At 38.0% G+C, this 26027-nt stretch overlaps 1 protein-coding gene across 2 annotated transcripts in view; it reads right to left on the minus strand.

Annotated features, from left to right (window-relative positions):
• Positions 1-544: 544 nt before the first annotated feature.
• The window catches only part of LOC149264223 (putative serine/threonine-protein kinase At1g54610), a 179571-nt gene continuing 154088 nt past the window's right edge, over positions 545-26027 (minus strand). For both annotated transcript variants that reach the window (XM_089427766.1, XM_089427765.1), the window contains exons 5-8: positions 4629-4729; positions 2934-3048; positions 1952-2572; positions 545-1849 (exon numbers count right to left, since the gene is read on the minus strand). In XM_089427766.1, coding sequence (XP_089283892.1) covers positions 1532-1849; positions 1952-2572; positions 2934-3048; positions 4629-4729 — 1155 coding nt within the window. In that variant the 3' untranslated portion in view covers positions 545-1531. The remainder of the gene's footprint in view (positions 1850-1951; positions 2573-2933; positions 3049-4628; positions 4730-26027) is intronic.

Here is a 26027-nt window from a genome sequence, read left to right on the forward strand (position 1 = left end):
TGTGAAGTACTAAAGTTCAACTTATTTCATATTGTATCATGAAATTTCACTCATCAGAAGTGTGCCATATTTTAGGTGTTATGAAGATACCTCCATATAAAAGTTTTGAAGCATATCATTTATTGCTCATTTAAATATGTTATTGAAGTTTTCATAATGAAAACCACCATATCATTTATTGTTCATTAGAAATAATCAAGGTCATTTGATATTCATTGTGCAATTCTCTTGCTCCATTGTATACCACATCAAACTTGTGGACTAAGACCTTTATTATCGTGAAGTAGATACCATCGATGGCATGGAATCATTAGCTATGATTTCTTTGATTGCAAGATATAAAAGAAACACACTACACTCAAAACTGTAGAGGGGAAGCCCTACTCTGAAATGTAGAAAAATTTGCTTCCTAAAACTAAGAGATTAACTCCACAAAACCTACATATTGTGCTGCTTCCTATGACACGGATTCAATTGAAACACTGCAACAGAATGCAATGAACAAAATTAAAATACAAACTTCTGTAAACCAAACATGGAAAGATTTGGCCCTTGTCAAGAACGCTATGCTTGCAGACAAATACAACATTCATAACCATTTAGGACTCGCCCATAATAACAATCTTCACAATGAGTGCATGCTGAATTTAAAGTCGTCTCTCAGATGTGGCTTGACTCCTCAGTGACGCCTCTCTTTTCAGTTCGTTTTAATGCCAAGCATAGCCAAGTGATAGGTCTTCATCAGCAGCATCCAAGGGTCCCATAGAAAATCCTCCAAGCCAATGGAAGAACCTGGCTCTTTACATTTGCAACCAATCCCATATCTATTAAAATAGAACCCTTCATCTCAATCTTCCAGGCATAGATGTTTCCCTTAAAAGAAAGTCTCTTATGCATGATTTCTTATTCTATCGAATCATGTATGAACAAATACAAAAGTCTAATGGAAGTTCTTGAAAGAACTTTGGCATAACTTTATTCTTCCACTGTACAGAAAATACTGAAACAGATCATTACAATGTGGCTAGAGCCATTCGCATTCGCTGCAAGTTAAGAGTGACCATATAGTCAGTTGTTGCATCACAGAGAACTCGAGATAAAACCAAATAGTCCTCCAACGTTTTAACGGGCAGTTGCAAGACAATTGTGACTTCTTTAGAAGGTGATCAATAATCTTAAGTGCAAAAGACTTATCTGATGGTTTGAAACTCCCTGTATAAGTTTTCTGCAGAGTTAAAAGATCCCATAAACCCTCGCAGTTATAAATAAAGAAAAGAATTTGAGGATACCCTATTTTATAAGGTACTTGATTATTGATTTTCCCGCTGAAGCATCCCCAGTGCTTAGAAAATAAAAAACTCCCATCCCAAATCAACCAATCCATGCGTAAATTGACGTCAGCAACTAGAGAGACCAGAATATGACCCTAGAAGACATGTAGCAAGTTTTTTTCTTTGTTCATATCTTTTTGTGCCTGACTAGAGGGGTTCTCTTTCTGAATCCCTTCATCTGCAAGTTCCTTAGCTATACTTTACATTACCTTCTGCCTAAAGTTTGTTACTTTGGCAGTTGGTCCCCCTTTAAGATCTGACAATTCTTTGTTCCCTTTTCCTTTAAAATATGGCGATTCTTTGTTTCCTTTTTCAGAAGAAACCCAAGCTCTATGGTCCACTGGTTTCTTTCCAGGGAGAGATGATTTGTTACTTAGAGCTTCACGTTTACCATGGTGTGCTCTGCGTACAGCCTGTTGGATTTGTTGCTCATGCTTTTGTAAAAGGTCTTCAATGTTGGCAGATGGGTGCAGCAGAGGTCCCGAGCAGTGAATTCTCTGCCCCTGACGATGAGATACCTGCCAGATTTAACACCAAATTTAAACTTAAAATACAGAAATCCACAAACACAATCAAATCTTAAAGATCAACCTCTCAGACCAAGTAAAAAAACTCCTCACCATAACAGATTCTTTATTGGCAGGTCTTTCATCATTTTGGCGACTTCCTACACGTGTATCCTGAAGTTGAACATTATCTACATATTTCAATGCTGACGGTCTTTGCAATTGAGCTGATTTTTGCTTTGTTGAAGAAACTGGAGCCCTTGCATATTCATGTGTGCCAATATCTATTCCATCTAATGTACCATCCTGGATTTGTTGCATCAGAGTACTCAAACTTTTGTGTGGGTCTGTAGCATCATGGTTTCTTCCTACTGCTAGTCTTGAATGATTTGACAAATCAGTTACATGACTTTTTTCATAGATTCTCTCTGATCTTGAGTCAGAAACTATAAAAGGTTTCGATGGTTGCAAAGATGATCGACCTGAAAGTCCCTGTAAATGATCCCTTTTTGGCTTCTTTCCTGATGTTGAACCACTTACATGTGTCTGTGACAATGGGCCAGAATAAGCAACCCCACGAATTGCATCATATGCACGTGAAACACTAGTTGTTTCATAAGAATGATTGACAGGCCTTGGAGGATCGATATGCAATCCAGCAGTGTAATCTTCCTTCTTAGTGCTTGGTTTTTCACTTCCAATGTTTGAAGTTGCATGAGAAGTCGAATGCTGCTTCTGCATATAAAATGACCAATTTTGAGAAGCTGCTCTAGGTACATTTTATGCAGAGATTACAAAATATAGGAGTTACAACCATGTAAATCCATCAGGAAAATCCATTATGATGGACATAAACAAGTTGTTGATTTGCGCACCTTGGATGGTTACTGCCGGGTTAGTATACCAGTTAAAATCCAGAAAACTAAAAGTTGTAATCATAACACCATATTATAATTCATTTTGTGTTGAATTTCATTCACCTCCACTCCACAACATTGTAATTTTTTCTTAGTACATATCGATGTCATTCCTTTTACCCGATATCCTCTAATATTGCACTGTCGATTCCAAAGTTGAAATAGTAGAGAAATTGTACCTGAGTTAATGCTGTTAATTCAGCACCTTCATTTGGTGTTGGACCTGCTCTAGATAGTCGGGACGTTCTCCTTGCTGCCTCAGATCCATGACCTCTCACACCCGCATCTCTTTGCCTGGTCAAAATGACAACTGTGAGTTCTCCATCAAGAATACATCACATTGATATATATGTCTACAAAGAAATAAACACCTGAGAACTTCAACGTTACTGTATAATCATATTTGCTTAAAACTTTATGCTTTCAACAATTGGTAATCAACAGAACTCGATTCATGCTTTGAATTCTCTGGTAAGGGCAAAAACTTAAATTTGATTTGTGCACAAATTTTAGGTGACAACTAATCATGAAAACCAATGAATTCATACGAATGCAGATGGCTACAAGCCAAAGGAAGATATGGAAGAACACAGCAAAGCAAGGAAATATTACAGTTACAGTTAATGCGGGTCTGGAGTGTACTATAATGGTAATAACTAGAGAAAGAATAATGATGGAACACAAGACCACGTAAACTTTTCTTGGGGGACTAAAAATACTAAATAGTAGTGAAATATTGTTATGGAATTATGTCTTCTCCTTATGATATCCCTACTTACCAAAATAAGGTCAATGTGTTATAGATACACTTCACCAAGTAAGGGGCTGCATGACAGTAGAAGATAATTGGCCATGTAGATCAGATTGTCATTTAGGGAACTCGTAATAGGGGGTCTGGAATGTATTGCAATAGTAACTAAAGATGGAACAGAACATGGTGTAAACTTTTCTTGACGGGCAAGAAATGGCAGTGAAATATTGCTATGGAGTTATGTCTTCTCGTTATGCTATCCCTGATTACCAAAGTAATGTCAATATGTTATAGAAACACTTCACCAAGGAGCTTTATGGCAGTAGAACATATTTGGACATGTAGATCAGATTGTCTTGTAGGAAGCTCAAGTAAATACACTGTAAAACCTAGCATCATGTCAAGATGAAAAAAGGAAAACATAGAAATTAAAAACTTTGGCTACAGGAATTGGAACATAATAACATTCTTGTTGAAATGCAACCCATTAAGATCCAAGAAGACAGGAAACCCATCCTGATGTCAAAACCTAACAGTGAGTTTGTATCTAGTTTTTCAGTGTTGCATATTTGTTTGTAAATAGTAGCACATCAGATCAGTGATACTATTTAAAACCTCCTTAGTGTCAATTGTCATAAACATAAATCCAACTCACACAAAAAGAAATTTTCATGAACATAAGAAATGGATCAAAATTACCACAGATCATATGTTTCGTGTACAAGTACTTGAGACAGTTAACATGATTCAGGATAGATTATCTAAAGGGCAGAAGCCAACTCTCTGGAAACAACAGGAAGAAATAATGGCAGCTGTTGAAATTTTCTTATAATGCCTTCCAAAAAAAATGCTTCTTGTCAAGAAACTATAGAGTAGCAATCAATTGTAAAATCTTGCCCCTTGTAGAACTAGTTCAGTCCCTTGAGATAGAAATATAAGGCGGCCTCAGTTTAAATGACCTTTGTTAACTGCACGTTACTGAATAGCTGCAGGTGATTATTATCCACACTTCTGAAATTATACTATAAAAGATGGAAGTTCTAACATAATGTGAATGAAAGACACACTTGGCCTGAAGTGCAATCTATATGAAAGACACAATAAACAGTCTACATTTTCATACCTTCTTGTTTCTTGAGCACGCAATTTTGCATCAAACTCTTTGCTTGGCGGGTATTTAGGTAAGCTTGATGGATCACAAGAAAGTGGCTCCGTTGTAAAGAACTAAGAATACAATAAGCAACATTAAGAAAAATAAAGGTAAGTGCTCAATCCATAAGAGTAATAAATTGTAAATATGAATTTTAAAACTTTAAAATGTTTCAATCAACATAAATGAGGCAACAAAACAAGACATTTCCACAATTTTAGAACTACGAGGATTTGAACCTTCAATGCATCTAACCTATAATTCCAATGTTTACTTTTAGAAAGTCAAACTCACTTGTTTGTGTTTGTGTGTTTGTGTATGCAGGCACACTAGTATATGCCTGTCACAACTAACTGCCGTAATAATGGTTGAAGGATATTATTCAATACCAGTTTATGTTTTAACAATTTTTTACAAATTGTGACTCATTCAATGAACATTTTAGTTTTAAACATGTTCATAATGTATTAACTTATTCACTTGACATATATGTGCAGGAAGGTACTAGATTGCACATACAAATTCTAACCTGCTCCTAGTAATTGTTATGAACTTTGATTTATCAACTTGAATACCAAAATAACAGGTGAAATAGAATATATCTTAATGGATGTTATATGGTAAATTATAGTCAACTTTTAACCATGAGCTATGATTAGTCTTGGTCAAATTTTAACCACAGTTAACCATGTTCAAATTTCGGGAGCAGTTAATTATAGTCAATGATAATGAGGTGCAGTAAATAAATTCTCTAACCAACAAAATTTGTGCTTATTGTCATTGTTACTCATAAAAAATTTTGGCAATTTTGGTACTTTTGTTATGTTATGCTCTCAAGTGAAACTTTTATATCAAGGGATTGGACCCCATAATCTGGTAGTATTTGTGATTGGCATGCCTAGGAAAGATTAATGCTTAGCTAAGTTGCACTAAAACAGATATGGAAATGGACACATAAACAAAGGGGATCAGAAGCAAATTTTCAGAAATAGCCAGATACAATACGGAGGGGATATATATATATATATATATACCAAAAGAAAAATGAGACAGAATTCAGAATTGTCAACCAACTCATGCATGACTTATCACTGATCAGAGCCTTTCAAATGATATAGAGTAGAAAAAAATTCAAGGGCATGATACATTGAAATAATTTTATATCGTTTGATACCAGCACACAAGTGACTTAATGATGGAGCCTAGTGGATTAGCTCAGTTAGTTCAAATAGGTTGTTCCAAGGCAGAGTTTGCCACGAGATCTCCAGTTCTAATCCAGTTGAGTCCTGTTAACGCTCGTTCAGAAGGGACACCCCAAAACTCTTTGGACCACACCATTTGTAAGCCCAACTGTGTGCAATCTATGGCCCTATATGACCACGTGGGATGAAGTGTAAAAGTTTGTCCTAGTTCCCCTTGGGTGGACGGTCATGACCAGTCTTCTTAGTTCATCTTCATAGTGCCTGGTTTTATGGCTTTCCTGACAGCCACCTGGTGGACTGTAACTCCCTGCCTTGGGCACGCTTATGTCCTAAGTTGGCATTCAGATATCATGAAGGTGGATTTATTTGGACAAAAGGTTTAAAGGAACACTACTTGTATTAGCCTTGTAAAGGTGATCGCACTATTTAAGGGTGAAAACGCTCATCTTATTGTTGTACTAGTGCACCTATTTTTATTCCCTGCATGGACCATTTCTCTTATGTATCCACACCTCTTTGGCCATGGCCATCACTCTTCATGGCAGTCTTACAATTTACAATGCATTTGTGCTCCCCAAGGCAATCTCCCTCATTCTCCAAGGAAAGGATGAGGTCTATTGCACTCTCCAAGGGATGCTGAGTCATCTCCAAGTCGAAACACTCAAAATATCCTCAAAATGTCATTTCAAGCATTGTTTCTTCACTAAAAGAAGGGCCGACTTCTTTTGGGGCAACCATGAAGGGTAAATAAGACAACATGGCACATCTTATGAGCAAAGCAAAAGCCACCTCAAGTGAATATCACTCCCATGGACCAAGATCAAAGTAAAAACAAACAAATTCAAGCCTTAAATCATGAAAGCAAGCAAAGTTTGGACCAAATGAAGGAGCCATCTAACTTTTCCTAGCTGTTGGAGGTCATAAAGTCCATTCCAAGAAAATGTTGAGCAAGAAAGGTAAGTCGTTGGGCATCCTAATTTTCCTCTAAATCAATTCAAGTCATCTCTCAAGGGAATATTGGACCTCAAAGGAAAATTGGCCCCTCTTTAAAGCAAGTTGAGCCTCTCCAAGTGGGACATCAACCTCTTGTGAGGGTTTCAAGCTTTGTATAGTTAAATCTTGTAATGACTTAGTCTCCAAGTCTATTGTGGATGACAAGTCAGCCTTCCCTTAAGGTTTCTTAGACATTTTCTAAGAAGCAAAAGGGGGGAGATGTTGAGAGCCTCGTCTATAAATAGAGAGCTAACTCTCCACCCAAAATGTTGTGAATAGTTGAGATCATTTTTGCCATAATGTAAATATTTTCATGATGTTTTTGTGTCAACTTTTTGAAGTCTCTTTTCTGTTGGCTATACTAACTTTTTTCAAAGGAAAATTTGTGTTAATTCAAGAATACTACAAGGCTCTCAAGATCAATCCATTTGAAGGGAAACTTTATCACTTCAAGGGAGAAGCCTAAGGTAAAATTTAAATCTCTCACTTGTTCTTTGTTGGTGTGAGGTAAGAATCAAAACTCCTTCTGGACCCATGCCCTAAGGTTCCTCAACAAAGGTTTGATTTTATTTCATTCTATAGTTGATCTTATGGTTGAAGGCTTCCCCTTTGGAGGGATCCCTTCTAGTCGGACTTGGTTTCATAACTTGTCTTGATTAGACAAAGAGGTAAGTTTAACTTCTAGGGTTCTATCTCTTGACCCCAATAGCCCTAGTGAAGATAAGGCACCTAGCCCTAATCCAAAAATCAACCATTTTTTTCCAAAATTCAAGTTCTTGTCTTTTATTTCTATTACTGAAAAAACCATAAAAGAAATAGAAGAAAAAAAATCTAATCATCAAAAATAAAAATTAAACATTGAAAATATTCCATATATTTTCTAGAAGAAAAGAAAATTCATGGATTATATTTTTGATCTAGACAATATTCTTAGGATTTATGCCATACTAAAAATCTTGAGCCCCAAGGAAAGATAACTCTTGTTTTATGCTTTAAAGGTTTATCTAACATAATTTTGAGGGGTTTGAAGGTTTCTTCACAATTTTGAAGTTCCATCAAAGCAATATCTTCTCAAGGATTGGTAAGGTTCCTTACATAGGGTTTTGTGAAAGAGGTTGTTTCAAACATCCTAAAACCCTAGTTTCATTTCTAAATGTTTTAACTGCATATTATCAATATTTGGAAGTGTTTTATGCTTCCCTAAGTACTGCAAAAGGTTTCATCTTCATTAGGGCATTTTCAATTTTTTACCCTAGGGGTATTAGAATCTCTCTGTCATGTAAAAGTTTGGATTAGATTGTTGTAGCTTACTATTTACTTGCATTTTTACTATTGTTGGGTTGTATTTTCATTTTTATTTTAGCGCCCAAGGATCCATCATCCTAGTGTGTTTCTACACTTTTGGGTTGCTTCAAAGACTCCAAATCTAGTATTTTTTGTTTTCTAGTTATTTTGCAGATGTGGAAGTGTAGAACAGTAGAAAGCTTGTCCAAATTGGGTTACAAATCAAGTGGCAATCAAAGATAAGTCATCTCACTTGATGTACGTACCTTTCCCTCACCCTTAAGCAACAAAGGTAATCATTTATTGGGTATTTTGAGTGATTTTATGTTAATTTTTGGTATGTTCTATGCTTAGCGCAATTTACTTCAATTTTTCATATTAGCCCAATGACAATATTAAGATTAGCAATCACATCAGCATGATGGTAAAGTGCAGATAGAACATAAACATAAACATCAAAAGACAACACAACACAAGAGGACACAAGATGTGGCACCAACCAAGGACAAACCCCAATGTGGGGAAACCCTTGATCAATTCTTCTTATATTCTTCAATAGTTCAACAGAGAGAGATAGTACAAATACATTTGAAGTCAACACTTTGACTTGTCAAGATAAGAGATCAGATATCAGCTAAGTAACCGGATTCGTTCATATAGCCTGGCGAACCCGAATCCTGTGTGTCCGATACAATTCTCTTGAAAATCGTATCCTAAAATCGGATTCGACGTGTCCTATTAGGATTTGTACGAATCCTGTTCGAATCCCGTGCATGGCCAGCGAATCTCGATTTTAGGGTTCGTATCCCAGAAAATAACTAGAAACAATTGTCTCAGTGACCAATTTTTCAGTATTTCTGGAGAAGAACGTATGTTTTAAGTTCGGTGGACAAAACTTTGCCTATGTAGTTTCTAGAACAGAATTTCTAGGGTTAGATTTCTTTTGTTAGAGGCTTATTCTCATCCTCAGCGGCCAATCTCCAAGCAAATTTTGTACTGTAGATGTGTGTTCCTCTAATAATGGAGAATCATCAATATCATGTTTTCTATGAAATAACAACGAACTTGACAAGATTCAAGAAGTGATCTGAGATTTGAAAAGACTTAAACTTCACTGCTCATACATTTGATTTGTTTGACTGTTATTTATCCATGATATGTTTGTTCTTTAGTTGGCAAAATACTTTTAATTTTTAAGACTTTTAGAGAAGCGGATGTTTAATAAGTCACTGGCATTGTTGGAAGAGACATGACCCTAGATTTCAGATAATTTATCAGCAAAAATTAGCCCTAAGATGTAGATATTTGAATTTTGAAATAAAAGTCCATATTGCCCAAAATTTTGTTCATCCTCTAGTAATAGGCATTTATGTTGCTAATATCATAATATGCCTTAGATTATATTTCCCTGTAACCATTTTCCATTTCATATAAGTATCTTTGTCTTTTGTATGTACTATGCATGCTATAGATGAAGATCTATGTTTGAAATCAATAAATTTGTATCATTATTTAAAATTTGTGCAAGAAATATCTAATTTTTAATATATATATATTTAATAAAATAATATATAACAAATCCTACGTGTCCTGTTCCAAGGGGTGAACGTGTCCGAATCCGACACTACGAATCCCAAATCCTACAAAATCCCAAATCCCCATGTCAGGTGACTTTGGATATCAGAGATCTTCACCATGAAGATGACCCAATGAGGTTGCAGATCTGATGACAAGGACTGCAGTTCTGAACTCGGGCAAAGGCAGACATTCTTCAACTAATTCTCCAAGGTGATTCCATCACCATGCTGCACCTTGCTGGGTGAATCAACCTCAACGCAGTCCTTCCAACATCATGTTGCTGGCTATGGCCTGCGGCCTAGCTCAGCAAGACTAAGCCTGAATAAGGTCCAAAGTATTGTCTCCTAACAATCCCAAAATCTGCCCAGATTTGTCTGCAATTGTCCTCCAAGGAAAGGCTGCCCCCTTTACTATTCAGAGTAGCCTTCAAGCCCTTAACAATGACTGAACAATGGCTATGCCCTCTTCTTATTACAGTGACATCCAAGTGGCATACAGCAGCCCTTAGAACAACCTTATGACAACCTATTAGAGTGACTGATAACCCTCCAGCAAGTGCTCAATCAAACCTCCTAGCCTTGGCCTACCAACTAGCAGTTCAGCCCTCTAATTGGACCCCTGAAACAACCCTTAAATATCCACGCTGATCAGTCTTCTTCTTGCTGCGGTTTAGGCTCTTTTGGCTGCTGATATAGGCCTCCTTTGAATGCGGCCAGAACTCCCTTCCACAACAGCTATATCTCTCCCTTAACGGCTGCTAGGGCTCTCCTCCTACTGCGGCTAGGGCATCCTTTATGGACTGCATTTAGGGTTTCTTTATTACTGTGTATAGGACTTATGTTTCAGCCCTCCATTGCTGCGGATAAGGCTTCTTCATAACTGCGGATTAGGGCATCACTAAACAGTAGATTAAACTCCTTGTTTGGACTGTAGTTTAAGGCACAAATTGACAGCTGCTAGAGACCTCCATTTCCGGTGGCTGGAATCTTCTCCTTTCACTGCGGCTAGGGCAGTTAGATGCCTCTTGAGACTGCGGATTAGGCTGAGGGTAGAAACCTTCCTCTTGACTGCGGCTAGGGTTCTATTAGAGCCTCCTTTGCCAGCATATATAAGCTCCCTAAGACTGAATTGAATCCTCTCCTTGCTGTGAAGAAGAGCTTCCTTTAGGACAGAAAATAGGTCTCCTTCATGACTGTGATTTGATCTTCATTAGGGCAGCGTAGAGGATTCTTCATGACTGCGTTAGGGCACTCTAGAACAGCAGCATAGGGTCTCTTCTAGACCTGCGTTAAAGCCTTTCTTCCATAACTGTGTCTAGGGCTAGGGCATCTCCACTAGGGCAGCGTATATGCCTTCTCTTCTAGGCCTCTCTTTCCACTAAAACCCAAACGAGTGGAGAGAGAGATCTCAAGAGATGATTGACAAAATGACATGAAGGCCACCTCTATTGATAATAAAACATTGAGGACAAGTGGGGGTAATTTGGTTGCTGGCCGACCTTGACGAATTGTCACATAACACAAATAAATTCATATCTCTGTGAATACATGTCAGAATCGGATGATCTTTAGATCAATCCTACACCTCTCGATGAGAGGAATCCACGAAAAATATTAGTTGCCATAAATAAGAAGACCCACATGGACTTTGGCCCTAGTTTCCAATTTTAACACTCCCTCTCAACTAGGGAGAACTCCATCTACCAGTCCGTACTATCTCTGCCATCAATGCAATGCCCTGCATTGCTATGCTCTGTTGAACTATGAAGAAGAAGAAGAGATCAAGAATGTATCATACCATTCTCTACTTACCCAAAGTCAGTCCCATATAAAGAGAGTGTCTCATACCACTCTTACTGATTTGAAATCAATTCCAAATAAAGAGAGTGTCGCATACCACTCTTACTGATCCAAAATTAGTTCCAAATAAAGAGAGTGTATCGCTGTATCCTACCACTCTTACTAATCTGAAATCAGTTCCAATTGATCCTAGATCAATATCATCCTAGCATAGGGAGTACGGTACTACATGATGCGTCCATCAGTGGTACTATGGTTCCTATCCTCATTTCCCTGCTCATTGGCCAGATGAGAGGTACTTCCCATGGATCCCAAACTGCATGGGTAGGATGTCTCAGCAGGAGAAGGATGAACCACTCATCCTGCCTACATGTCGCCATGGGGTATCCCAGGGGAAGGCTGAACCACTCAACCTGTACACAACAAATCACTAGGGGAAGGCTGAACCACTCACCCTATGATTGTGTCTCAGCAGGAGAAGGATGAACCACTCATCCTGCCTACATAGCAAACCACTAGGGGAAGGCTGAACCACTCACCCTATGGTTGCTCATCGCTCCAAGAAGTAACCCCAAGCCCCCCAGAGCTCCTAGAGCTCAATTTCCATATTATACTGGACCTTCAGGAGAGAGTCTCTCCACGACTCCCAGTCATTCTCAAAAAGTCAAGAATTTTACCTTTCCCAGGGGCTTCATCTAAATATCGACGACCTACACATCAGTCTCAGAGTGATGGAGCTTTCTTGCTCCCCGTTGTACCATATCCCAAATAATGTGGTACCCGATGTCTATATGCTTGGAGAGATCATAGAACACGGGATACCTCAACAATCAAATCCCACTCTAGTTGTCACAAGAGATCATGGTGGTATCCATCACGTGTCCAAACAGCTCACTAAAGAGCTTCCTCAACCAAACAGTTTCACAGCAGGCCATACTCACAGCTATGTATCCGGCCTCATCGGTGCTCAAAGCAACCGACTTCTGCTTCCTACTCATCCAGCATATCAAAGCAGAACCCAAAGAGAACCAACACCTAGAAGTGCTCTTGTGATCCTCCACACTGCCTGCCCAATCAGAATCAGAATAATCATGCAGCTTCACATTTCTGGCAATGTATCTCAATCCATGAGAGATTGTGCCTCGAAGATATCTCAAAAGATTCTTGGCACCAATCCAATAAGGCTCAACTATATATGAGCTCAACATCCTAACTGCAAAACATATATCCGAATGAGAGTTCACCAAGAACATCAATGCTATTATGAGTTGACGAAACTTAGAGGCATTTCCCAAATTAGGTTCGGCAGTACTACCACATAACTTCTTAAAGTTAAGCTCCATCGAGGTAGTCACTGGCTTGCAGTTCACTATTCCAAATTTGGAATCCAGCTCCCTGTTACTTTTGCAAATGAGAGGGTCTATACCTGTCAGAAAGAGGTCGTCCTCATAAGGTACCAGTATGAGAGGTCTATCATCCACAACCTTAAGGCAAAGGTTTGGATCGGCTTCACTCTTAGTGAATCTCAGCTTCATCAAATAGCTATCAATCCTCTCAAACCAAGCCCGGGGTGCTTGCTTCAAGCCATAAAGAGCTTTCTTCTACCCGCATACATGAGATTCCCATCATGAATCTCAAATCCCTCGAGTTGTTTTAGATTTGAGGTCTTGCTATTACATTAGGGGAATGGTCACCTTTGTAAGATTTCCTTTGGTACATCTCGGACATGTACCTTCATGCTCTTCTTTGAATCCAGGCATCCCTATCACCATCTGTCCCACATTGAATAGGGCCCCATAATGAAGATCGACAAACCTCTAGTGCCATAGAAGAGATGTGTCACACGACATGGAACCCATTGGACTTCCTGCAACTTGATACAAATTGCCAACCCTGAACCCAAGAGTAAAAACATCTTTAAAATTCCTTTTCCAAACACGTACCTTTCCATTGATGAATGCCACCTTGTAACCTTTGACTTCCATTGACGAAATGGACACCAGGTTCTTCTTGAGATCAGGTACAAAAAGAACTTGTAAGAGAATTGTGTTACCCTCGTTCAATTGACGAGTAACATTTCCTACACCCTTTACGGGATAGGTGGCATCGTCTCCAAGAATAATCTCCAAGATTGTTTCCTTCTCTATCATATTAGCGAGCGCTTCCTTGTATCTGGTGAAGCCAATTTCCCAACGAGTTCGGTGGAGAGGGCCGACATAAGATAATACTCAGAAACAACATTTGATTTCATACCTGGAGTTCCTTACTTTCTTGAAGAGTCAGCCATTTTCATGATGCCCTGCATTCCTTTTTCCTTTGCCATTGTACCTGTCATTCCTTCGATTATTGAAGATGCCCCTGGAATGATTGTGATCATCATCATGTGATGTGTCCCTTCTATTTGGACACTCCCTCGCAAAATGGCCAAACTTATTACAAGCAAGGCATCTGCCCTTCCTTCCACCCTTAGATCCAGACTTTCCATTGAGGTGACCTTTAGGTAGGCCACCAGACGCTTGTCAATGAAATCTCTGATAATCTTCTTTGCTTCGACTTTACCCTTGGTGAATTTGATCTTTGGAGCAGCTGGTGCATTTGATGCAGGCTTAGGGATTTTACCCTTCATGTAATCCAGCACTTCTTGCTCTCAGAAAGTGGGATGAGGAACCCATTGAGCCTTTTGTCCTTTCCAACTGACTTTGGTGACTGCTCTTTCACTCTTGCTTGGGCTTTGTCTTCACCTCACCTCTGATACCATGTTAATTTTTGGTATGTTCTATGCTTAGCGCAATTTACTTCAATTTTTCATATTAGCCCAATGACAATATTCAAATTAGCAATCACATCAGCATGATAGTAAAGTGCAGATAGAACATAAACATAAACATCAGAAGACAAGCCAGCACAAGATGTGGCACCAACCAGGGACAAACCCCAATGTGGGGAAACCCTTGATCAATTCTTCGTATATTCTTCAATAGTTCAGCAGAGAGAGATAGTACAAATACATTTCTTCCATAATTGCATCTAGAGATAGGGCATCTCCACTAGGGCAGCGTATATGCCTTCTCTTCTAGGCCTCTTTTTCCACTAAAACCCAAATGAGTGGAGAGAGAGATCTCAAGAGAAGATTGACCAAATGACATGAAGGGCACCTCTATTTATAATAAAACATTGAGCACAAGTGGGGGTAATTTGGTTGCTGGCCAACCTTGACGAATTGTCACATAACACAAATAAATTCATATCTAGTGTTTCTAGGCATTGGTCTCTTAGGCTTGTTGAAGTGTGTGTAGATTGGGATGACCCCGTTGGCCTAAAGTGAGAGGAGATTGTGTTCTGGTGACAATGGATGCATCTCTTGTGTGTTTACCATTTAGAGCATTGACTAGACCTTGTTGGGGCTGCTAATCCAGGGGGTGACATTTTTTGGCATTGTTGACTAGGAATATGTCAATTTCCCTGTTTATTGAAAGTGACATTATTTCAAGGTGCAAATCTTTCCCCTACTTGGCTATCATTTTTTGGTGTCATTGTCAAGGATAAGGACAAATAATCTGACATTTCAACATCATCTTTAAAGCAATATATTTCCTCCTTACACAGCTAACATTTTTTGGCATCATTGCTAGGGATAAGGTCAAAGAAGAGGAAGATACCCTTATTATCTTACAAACAAAGACTAGAAAAGGGGCCAAGAATTTGATGATCAGCCATTTTTCACCTCGCTAATAGTCACAAATTGGATATTACACAATTATATGTTAGATTTTGGAGCCGCCATGAATGTGATAACCTTGAAGTCATTAAGAAAATGCATTTGAGGACTTCAAAGCCATATAGAATATTTGTGCCATGGATTCTTGATTAGTTCCAGTGTGTGGTCTTATCAAGGATTTACAAGTTCATTTGGCCGCACATTTGGATATATGCTTAGTATGTTTCTATCAAGAAAATAGGTAGCTAATTTGGGCAGTAGCAATCTAATAGACTTATCTTACGCCACTATTTCCATTAATGAGGGAGAATTTGTGACTCTACACTGAGAACAATTGAGAAGGAACCATATAGAAGACCTGAGGAATATGGGAAAACAATTGATATGTTTCAAGTTTCAACGACAATTGTCATTCATACACAGTACTAGCTTAAGATGAGTCGCCTCAAAAGGACATTGACCACATATGGAAGATAAACTTCAATGGATCAAGCTTCAAAACAAGTAATGGTGTAGGCATTGTATCTACTTTACCTAAAGGTAAGCTCTCTTATTATTCTTTTTTCTTCCAATTTGAAGCTACTAACAACATAGTTGAATATGAAGCTCTTGGTTTAAAATTAACAAATGAATTTGGTCTTAAAATTTTGAAAATTATAGGTGATTTTGGTGTAATTATTTTCCAAGTAAAGGGACTATATGCTTGTAAACATGAAAAGTTAAAAAGGTACAAGCAAGCAATATTGGATGCCATGGAAGCATTTAAGGCTTTGCTTTTAGAGGCATAACCAAGATCGACAAATGAGAAAGCAAATGCATTCGTAGTATTAGCAACTACTTTACAACGATGTCAGGAATTGATAGAAGGAAAAAAAGTAGAATCATATAGAGGCCATCCATTCCAAACAACAATATGTGCCTCGAATATATATTAGGAGGGATTTACCTTACATAAGAAGTCATGTGTTTTAGTTGGGACATGTCCTTTCATGTGTCTCTACATTAACTATAAGTTATTATTTAAATATGAGTGATTATTTATATTATTTTAAATGTATCTATGCTCATAAGATTGTCTTCTCCTTACAAATGTTTTTTCCTCAAAGGATATTAATTAAAAGGTTTTATGTCTTTGACTTTTGTTTGTAATCTATGTCACATGGTTCGAGTTCGAATTCGAGTTCGACAACAATTAAGTTCGATTCGAATTCGAATTTTCCGATCAAGTTCGAATGAGGTTCGGCATTAGGTTTGACTATACATATTTTTCAATATATATATCTATATATGACAAAATAATAGAAAATTCAAAACCAGATGGCTTGCAACATTACATAGATATCAACCACAGGCCAAATTGACACACAAGGTATGACAAAAACACTATCAGCAATATTATTACAGAAGTGAGGGAAGATGCTATTGCATAAACCCGGGAGCAAACATAGGATATGCCACTGTAGTAGGTGAAAGTGCTGCCCACAAAAGGACGAAAGGTGACCCTTTATTGCTGCCCAGAAAAGGTAGAGTAACTTGTCTAATGACTCACTAACTAGTAGAATGTTGTCATAATAATTGCAGATCAACTCTGTCAGCTGGTTGCCATATTTCTGCCAAATCCGACAGGATGCCAATGCCTAAAATAGGTAAGTGAAGGGTGAATATAACTCTGGAGGAATGCACCCTCCACTCTAGTCAGGCATAAAGCATTTAACTGTCATCATGAAGGCATGAAGACTACATGAAAACTTGAAAGAAATTACTGCTAGACTGCTATCATACTGACACCCTCCAGGCTGCCACAACCTGCTAAAATCAACACCTCAAATAGATTTTCAAATCAGGTGTCAGACTGTCATATAATTCTATTAAGATACTGCCCAAAATAGGATTAGAAACTACCAGAAGCTATGCCTTTCTGACTGCTACACGACTGTACCCTAGTGCTATCATAAACGCTGACATACTTATGAAATCCATTTTTAGAATAGGCTGTAGCCATCCGTTTTCAGAATAGGTTGTAGCCTGTAACAACCCTAAAACAAACCTTGTTCCCAAGTCAACTCCAACCACATGATTCAGACTCATCCCATCAACCAATGGTATCCCAAGACACGTGTAAAAGGAAAAACTACATTTTAACAAATATTAACCCGGACCTAACGGTGGACTTACAAGTTACATAATACATTTTAGCACTGATCTAAAAACATATGGAACACAAATCAGAATGTTGTGAACATATAATTAACTGTGTGCAAAGATAATCACGTGCCTAATAAAAAAAACTTGCAAACCCTGAATCGAGCCTTAACAAATTCGTTTAAATTCGTGTTCAGGTTCGTTGAAGTTCGTTCAGGGTCGAGTTCATTCAGGTTCGACTTTAGGTTCGAATTTCAGGTTCGGCGAACTTAACGAATTTCAAATTTTTTTCAGGTTCGCCGAACCCTGTGACATAGTTTGTAATTACTTCACTTGATTCTTGTTTTTTGATGTTCCCACTAGATTGATGACACTAGATTGTACAAATTTCTAAGGATTGTGCAGAATTTTCAAACTAAAACAGGCTTTGACAATCTTAATTTGACATTTTGTTGAATGTTGTGCTTATAGGCTTCCCAAGATGAATTGTTATTATAAAACTTGATGGTCCTAGTATCACCATCCTTTGAAAGATGGGTTAATTGTTTTTCTTCTAAGCGATGTTGATACATTGACAGTTTAATGTACTTTCTCTTATGATGTGGATGTCAATAAGGAGTTCTTGTAATATGATTTTCACTTATCATGCTTGTAAAGTTTTCTTGGCTTACTTCAAGTAGATGATTTTCTTCATGCACTTGATCTTCCCCTGGAATTTTCATTATTTGTGCTACAAAATCCAAGTATGTTTTGACTTCAATTGGTCTGGGATCCTTCTAAGTCATGATATTAATTGGATTTGTGCTTGTTTCAATTTCTTCAACTTGGGCTTTTTTACTTGAATATTTTGATGCTTCCTTTCAAATAAGTTGTTCTACTCTGTTTTCCAATGACTTTTTTGTTGAAGAATCTAGGGCAACTAAGTTATAATGAGATTCTTCTACCAATGATAACAATTTGTGAAGTACTTTTACTTTTCTTACTAACACAATCTTCTTCATATTATTATTAGTGTATGTTCTCATACTTCATCAAATAGTTACCAAAATACAAGAGACAAGAACACAAGATGTTGGCTCTCAGCCACGGCAAAACCTCTGTCTCTTAAAGAGGAAAACCCTTCTTGAAATTTCTCTTATTGAAGCTTCTATTGATAAATGTCAAACCCTAGACCCTTGACAAGAAGATCCTCCAGGCACAAGTCAAGCCTTTGTCCTTCTACTTTTGGCACTTCGTTCTTCTTGCGGCAACTGATAGTAGCCCTAGCTATGCTTGCACTAGAAGAGAAATTTTTCTTTGTTCCTTAGTAGACTCCTTCCCTTATGAAGAGTACCTTATCCCTCTTACAATCAAGCTCTTCCTTGAGATATAGTTGTAGGTCTAATGTAACAGCAATGTGGCCCTATTTCTTCGCACGTGTGAGGGGATTTCTTCAAGAAAATGATGCTAGATTTCTCTCCTTCCTTCACTTGTGTGTTCTTCTTCGTTTGAGCGAGAAGCCTAATAGGCACTCCTTTCTTAGCCCAACCAATGAACTTTTATGATTGTAATAGGATGATTGTTATGACAATAGAGAGAGCCTCCTTTTCTTCACACGTGTGACAGTGATAGGCCCTAAGACAACACTAATAACTTTAGTTTTCTTCCTTGCTTCTTCGCTGCACTAGAGGCTCCTTCTTCGTCCTTTTTTGTGCCCTATACTTGTCCTTTTCCTTCACTGATTTCAGAGGTGAATTGTGTTGCTTTGGAGGGGTGGAATGACCCTTATATATAGAGGTATGCTCCTTCTTTAGGCCGACTTGACTTCTATGCTTCGGATTGCTTCCTTTTGTGATGTCATTGCATGGAGGAGGCTTGTGTGAAACATAAAAACTGATAGCTTGTAGGCTTGAATGTAAAAATACACGAGGTATTTAATAATAATAATTTATTATATATAAAAATGTACAAGTGATGAATGTTACAATGAGGACCCGCATTTATATACCTAAGCAGGTGTCCTTTCGTGACTAGGCATGTCTTTTGGACATGCCTTTTCACTTAACTTAATGAATATTTAACATAATCAATATTTGATTATTTAATATTTAGATTAATTTTAATTATCTCACTTGTTATGAATTATATTCATAACATAGCCCTTTCCTTCCGAAGCTTTGTCCTCAAAGCTTTAATGCTGTCGCTTTTCTTCACTTAGTGTCTGTCGTCTTGATGTATACAATCTGGTCATCATTTCATCATGTAGCTCATCAATAATATTCCCTAGGAATTTTTTATTTTTATTTTTACATTGTAATAATAATAATAATAATTTTTTTATAAATATATATATATATATATATATTGGAATTTATTATAAGTTTTTTTTAATTAATTTAATTATATAGATTGTTTATTATATAGTTAAACCGACGTATGAAAATTGATTGCATATAGTCCCAATAGCAGTGTTGCGAAAATTGCGTATTATCGCGATAAAATCGGAAAATCGCGATAACTTGAAAAAATCTTGGAATATATATATATGTATGTATGTATGTATGTATTTTTTTTTCGATTTTTTGATGAAGAGGAGGAGCAACAGGAGGAGGAGGTGACACAACCTACCCAAGGTACCCTTGTCACTAGTAGAGGACGTGGTCTACCTTTTGTAGGTCCTAGTTCTTTAGCTTCTAGAGCACAGCAGAGTGCACTGCCAAGTCCACCCGAATCTACATCTAAAGGGGCAGAGGAAATCAGTAGTATTAGACTTTAGTTTTTGGTTCATTTCATTGTATATGACATTATGACTCATGATATGAGATTCATTATTATATTTTTTGTTGGTATTTTGAGGCTGAGTTGGGACTCAGGAGTCGGGACTTACTATTCAGGACATGATTCACTGTTATGTGTGATGTAGCACTAGAAATGATATTACACATCTTATATATTAGTTCTTTTATCATATTTATGTGTCAATGTATTTATTTTATGTTGTAGATGCTTTAGATATTAAAAAAATTGAAAAAAAAAATGAATATTTTTGTATTTTACGATTTTTTCCCAATTTTTACTGATTTTTTCCTGATTTTTACGTTTTTTCCCCTCGTCGATAATATCCTGATAACGATCACTGCAACATTGCCCAATGGTATTGACGTTTGACCAGGGGAACACATCGCTTGACCACAGGAATGGACGTCACTTAACTACGGGGATGGTCGTTTGACCGGGGGAACACATCACTCGAACACGTCGCTTGACCACAGGGAAAGGCAGGTACAAGTGCAGTGGCAGCCAACAGTAGCAGAAAGGGTGACATGCCACTATGGAATTGTTCCTCCCTGACCCATTGTGCGTGCTTTGCACTTGTCTGCGATTGGTTACGGTTGAGGTGTGTCGACATGGTGAGTCGGGGCAAAGCATCGACGAACTGTAAAGAGCCAAAATACTGTGGCGTTTGAATCGTGATGGTGGCTATTTATTCTCATAATGCAAACCCTTTTCTTTTGTTCCACAGCATGTTCACCGTTAATTATCCACGAGTATTTTTTGTCTGCACAGGCTCGGTTCGAACCACGATGGAATAAATGCCGGAAATCTGGAAAGACTTGTGCTTAAGAGGATTGCACAATTTGATATATCACCACATTTATATATACCACCATTATTTATGTCTCGACCGTATTTAAACTGATCCGACGTATCACCGGGGATCACGTACGTATGACCCAGCATTTGACTGCGGACATACCCTATGACAGTGGCAACAATTTTTTTTTGTTTTTTAATTAACAGCGAATTCGTGTGAAAGGCGGGGAGTGATAGCATACACAGATAGTTTATGGGTGTGTTCCATTGTAGTCTGGTTGTCGAGCATGAGGGATCGGTGGAACAGTTAGTGTAGTCAACGTATTGTCAACGGACTGTTTGCTAGAGGAGACCGCGAGGAGGGTCGATGCAGCAGCAATTTGGGATATACACAGCGAGCAACGAACTGATGGAGCACCAAAATAAACAGTTCCCAAGAGCCAAGTTCTTGCTTGTTGGATGTTGACAAATGCTTCATCTGTAGTTTCTGAGTTACATTTCATCCTTTGGGACCACAATGCAATATATCCCTTTAGAATCTTTTTAGTGTTATACATTTGTACAGCTGAAGAGTCTTCAGACATGTAATCAGTCCTTCTAAGATCCTGAATTTCAAGCATGGTGCCTCCTTCACTACTTAATGAACTACTTGTCTCTGATCTTTATTGTTCAGCCAACCCTGTTTATCTACTGACCCTTCAGATGAAGCATGTGAGTAGCGATGATTCTCCCCTGGCAAATGAGTAGAAGGTGATTGAACTGAAGATTTCCTTTTTGAAGTTGGTGTCTTAATTAGGGCCAATGTTTCCAATTCCTCAGATGCCTGGTTTTGGGGCCCAATCCTTGAGGAATTAGGATTGTTAGGATTATCAATGACATGAGCTCCATCATGAGAATCCACAGAGAACAGATCCCAAGGACTAGCAGTTTCAATTTCAGGATTGCCATCGAAATTAAACGTTGGATCAACAATGATCTTGTCCCAATCCAGTTTATTGTCCTCAATTATTGTTCCTGTATCAGATGGCGATGGATTGAGCTCTGTTTGTAATTCTACGAGATCTAATTCGATTTGTAAATCTGTGTTTGTTGTAACAAGATTGTTTTCTTTCCTCTCAATTGCTGCAAGTTCTTGCTGCTGGCATGTATGTCTTGATTCAAGAGAGTTTGTTGTCCTTGTACTACTAGTTGGGCACGCATTTGAAGATGCAAGGGCTCTTTCTAACCTTTCCCATTGTGATACAAGCATTGAGCTTAATTTTCTCAAATGTAGCAAACAAACATTGTTGTAATTATGGCTTGGGTTCTTCTTTTTCCTACATGTTGTATAGTACCAATTATCTTTCGTAGGTATTGACATTACTTTGGGATTACAACAAGACATGTGAAAAGACTCCTCATTTTTCTCATAACCACTTTTACTGTGTGAATTCATATCCTTCTCTCTATTATCAGAATTCACTTCCTTTTCATCGTCAGAATAAGTAATCTCCGCATCTTCATCATCAACAACTGTATCATCATCTTGATCTGTATCATTCCCATCCACATCAAGATAAACTTCATCTGGATCATCTTTATCATTTTCTGCAACATCTTCATCTTCAATATTATAATCATCAAATGCTTCACCTTGTTTTGTTTCTTTATTGTCGCTATCATCTTCCTTATTATCGATTTCTGCATAGCTTTTCTTAAAACATGTTGTAGCAAATGTTGCTTGGGAGCGGGAGCAAGAGCGGGGAGCGGGAGCGAAAACGGGAGCGGGAGCGACCATTTTCAGAAGCTCCCGGTTTGGGAGCGAATCCAGGAGCGATTTTTTAAATATATATATATATATATATATATATATTTTCATTTTTGATACATATATGTCAACAAAAACATGTAGAATGATGAATTAGACATAAAAAACATTAAAAAACATAGATTGATCATTGAACCACATCACATCAATCATCTAGAAATTATAATCATCATCAACATGTCCACAAGTTAGTAAAATACATATTACAACTGCAACATATTGAGTCTCGTGAATCATGATTCATCAAATTCAATCTTAAAGTTTCAACTTCAAGCTTTCAAAATTGAAAATTCAATAACATTTATCATCATTGATCACCAAAGTTGTACTTGTAAGCTAAGTAACTAAATTTAACCATTACAAGAAGTAATATCTTAGATATTTCTAAGTCCTAACTTCTAACTGTTAACATGATATGAAATGTTATAGATTTATAAAATGAAACATGAATAATGAAATGAAATGAAACAACTTTAGTCTTTCACGAAGCATCATATTCATAATTCACAATCATTACCAATGAGTTATAATTGCCAAGGCCCAACTTCAAACTTCAAATTTTCATTGTCACAGTGATATATTGTTTACAAAAAATATCATTATGATATGAAAGAGTCAAGAGTCAAGAGTCAAGGACTCAAAACTCAACAGTTATGAAAACTAAAGTCTAATAGAAACTAAAAAAGACAAGTAAACTGTAAATCTACATGTGGCCCTTGCCACGAGAGTCTCCAAGAGTATGAGCAGGTCGTGGTGGTCCTCTAGGAGTCTCCCGCACAAACCGATGACTAGAACTAGAACCTCCACGTGAGGGTGTAGATGGAGCTGGCGACCGCAAAGGAACAAGACTCGGACCTCGAGCACTGCTACTGGATGGTGGAGGTGGAGGTGGCATGGCTGTTGCAGCTGCTTCATCTTCATCCCTTACAAGTTCCTCTTCCAGTTCTTCAAGATGTGCAATGCCATCCTCCAAATTGTCATCCTCTGGTGATTGTCCCAAATTTTATATGTGGGATCCTCATAAGCCCAATCACAATGATGACTCAACAACCTCAAGTTGTAGTGCACATAAACCAAGCTTTCTACTCGGTTTTCATTGAGTCTGTTTCTTTTCACATTATGTATGTAGCTGTAGATGCTCCAACACCTCTCTACAGAAGAAGTATTTACAACCTATGAAAGAACCTTTTTTGCCAATTTTGGCAAAAGTCCCTAGCCGCCATATGTTTCCCACCATGTGAGAGTATCAAATCTATCTCTGTTGTCCATTGCATGGAAGTTACCATACAAACCAGTGCCACTGAAGTATCTGCCTATTTCAAGGCGCACAGCGGCACATTCCTCCCTGTCAAGTACCAACTTTTCTAATGCTTCCAAATATCCTCTAGTTACCTCTGCATCTAAATGGGGTTTGGTCCTAACCCCACCCCCTGGTGCACGTTGGCCCAACCAAGATGTAGAGTAGTATTTTGGCGTAAGGATATACGCCAAGCAATGTAGTGGAAGATTAAGTCTATTCCACCGTTCACACACACAATCGTGAATCAGATTGTACAAGTTGGGATCTTTGTTATGAACAATATCTTTTATTTCCCCCAACATGGTATCCATCTGCTCATACACCTCGCCAATCACTGGTTTGTCTGTATCTGCAAACCGAATCATGTGATAAATGGGCTTGGTGAAATCCAATACTTGCCTCACACTTGTCCAAAACTAGCCATCAAGAGCGGCCTCCTCCACCAGTTCATTACCTCGTCTGTTAGTTGCATTTGTAGCCCTTTCCTTTAATACCTGCCAATGTGGACTTGATACCATGCTAGCCAATGACTCTCTTACCTTCAAAAGGTGCCTGAAGGTGAGGTAATAGCTACCAAATCTGGTCTTTGCAATCTTCAACAACTCCAATCTCGAGTGACTGCAGAAAAGGCCATGGGTATTGGTATGATTTGTAATAAATTTTATCATTTGTTTGTCTTTCTTGTACAAATCACCAATCCATTGGTATTGTGCATTTTTGTTTTTGACAACATCATGCATCAGAAGGTTCAATGTGTGAACCAAACATGCAGACCAAAATATGTTGGGGTATTTATCCTCAATAATTGCTCCTGCTGCCTTACAATTAGGAGCATTATCAGTGATGACTTGGATGACATTGTATGGCCCAATACGGTCAATTGTTTCAAGTAATGCTTCTGCAATGTTGATGGCGGTCCTAAACTTGTCTGAGTAATCATGTGCAATTAGAAAGATGGGACCACTAACAGACACAGCAAGAACACTTATCAATGGCTTGCCTTTTACATTTGTCCATCCATTAGATACAACGGACACCCCATGGTCAGTCCAAGAACTTGTCATTCTATTCAAAGTATGTAATATTTTTGCTTTTTCATGATCAAGGCCAACAGTTCTTGCCTTGTCATACCCAGGGCTCTTGTATCCTTTAAGGGCATCATTTATGGCAGAAACCATTTCGTGCCAATAAGGTGAGCAAAGAACATTGAATGGTATCCCACATGCATAGAGAAACCTGTAAACCTTTGAATCCACATCATTCCTACACCCCTCATCAAGGAAATCTGATATGGTTCTACGCCTTAAAGATGATGACCCTGTGCCTCCATATCCACTGCCTTGGGAGGATGCTGAAGGAGTTCTTTGTGATTGTGAGCTTGATTCAAAGAAACCCCTTGATTTTTTTTATTTGTATTGGGCTTCCTCCTCTTCCCTTATGTATTTGGCTCTATCCGCTGTTGAAACCACTGGACAAGTTTTGATTCCTATTTGTTTGTCTCCATCCCATGGCCTTTTCCCGCAGAGGTGTCTTCTAGCACGGGTGTATGAACCTGTGTAAACATTGTTGCAATGGGGTCAATAAAATTTAGTGGTTCCACCCCCTCTCCCTGTTTCAGCCCTGTTAACATATTTCCACAATGGGGTTTGGTCTTGTTTAGTTTTTTGAGGGTCATGTTCACCCTCCTCTAGCTCCTCCTCACCGGGGTTTTCATCAATTCGACTTTCTCCAGCTTCTTCATCCCCCTCTTCAGTTTGGCTCCTACGTTTCCTACTCTCCAGCACCATAATAACCATAAAAAGGACCAAGAAGAGGAAAATGCCAAAAAATATAGCCAGGTCCATGGTGTTTGATGTTTGTAGGGTTTTGAATCTGCAAATTAATTTAATTTATTGGGATTAATTAATTTAATTTAAATTCATGATTTTTAAACTAAATAAACTAAATTAAATTAACTAAATTACTACCTACCTAAA

The sequence above is a fragment of the Pinus tabuliformis genome, chromosome 6 (assembly GCF_031772625.1).
Source record: "Pinus tabuliformis cultivar Carrire ecotype Pingquan chromosome 6, CPIR1, whole genome shotgun sequence".
In the NCBI taxonomy this organism is placed as follows: Eukaryota; Viridiplantae; Streptophyta; class Pinopsida; order Pinales; family Pinaceae; genus Pinus; species Pinus tabuliformis.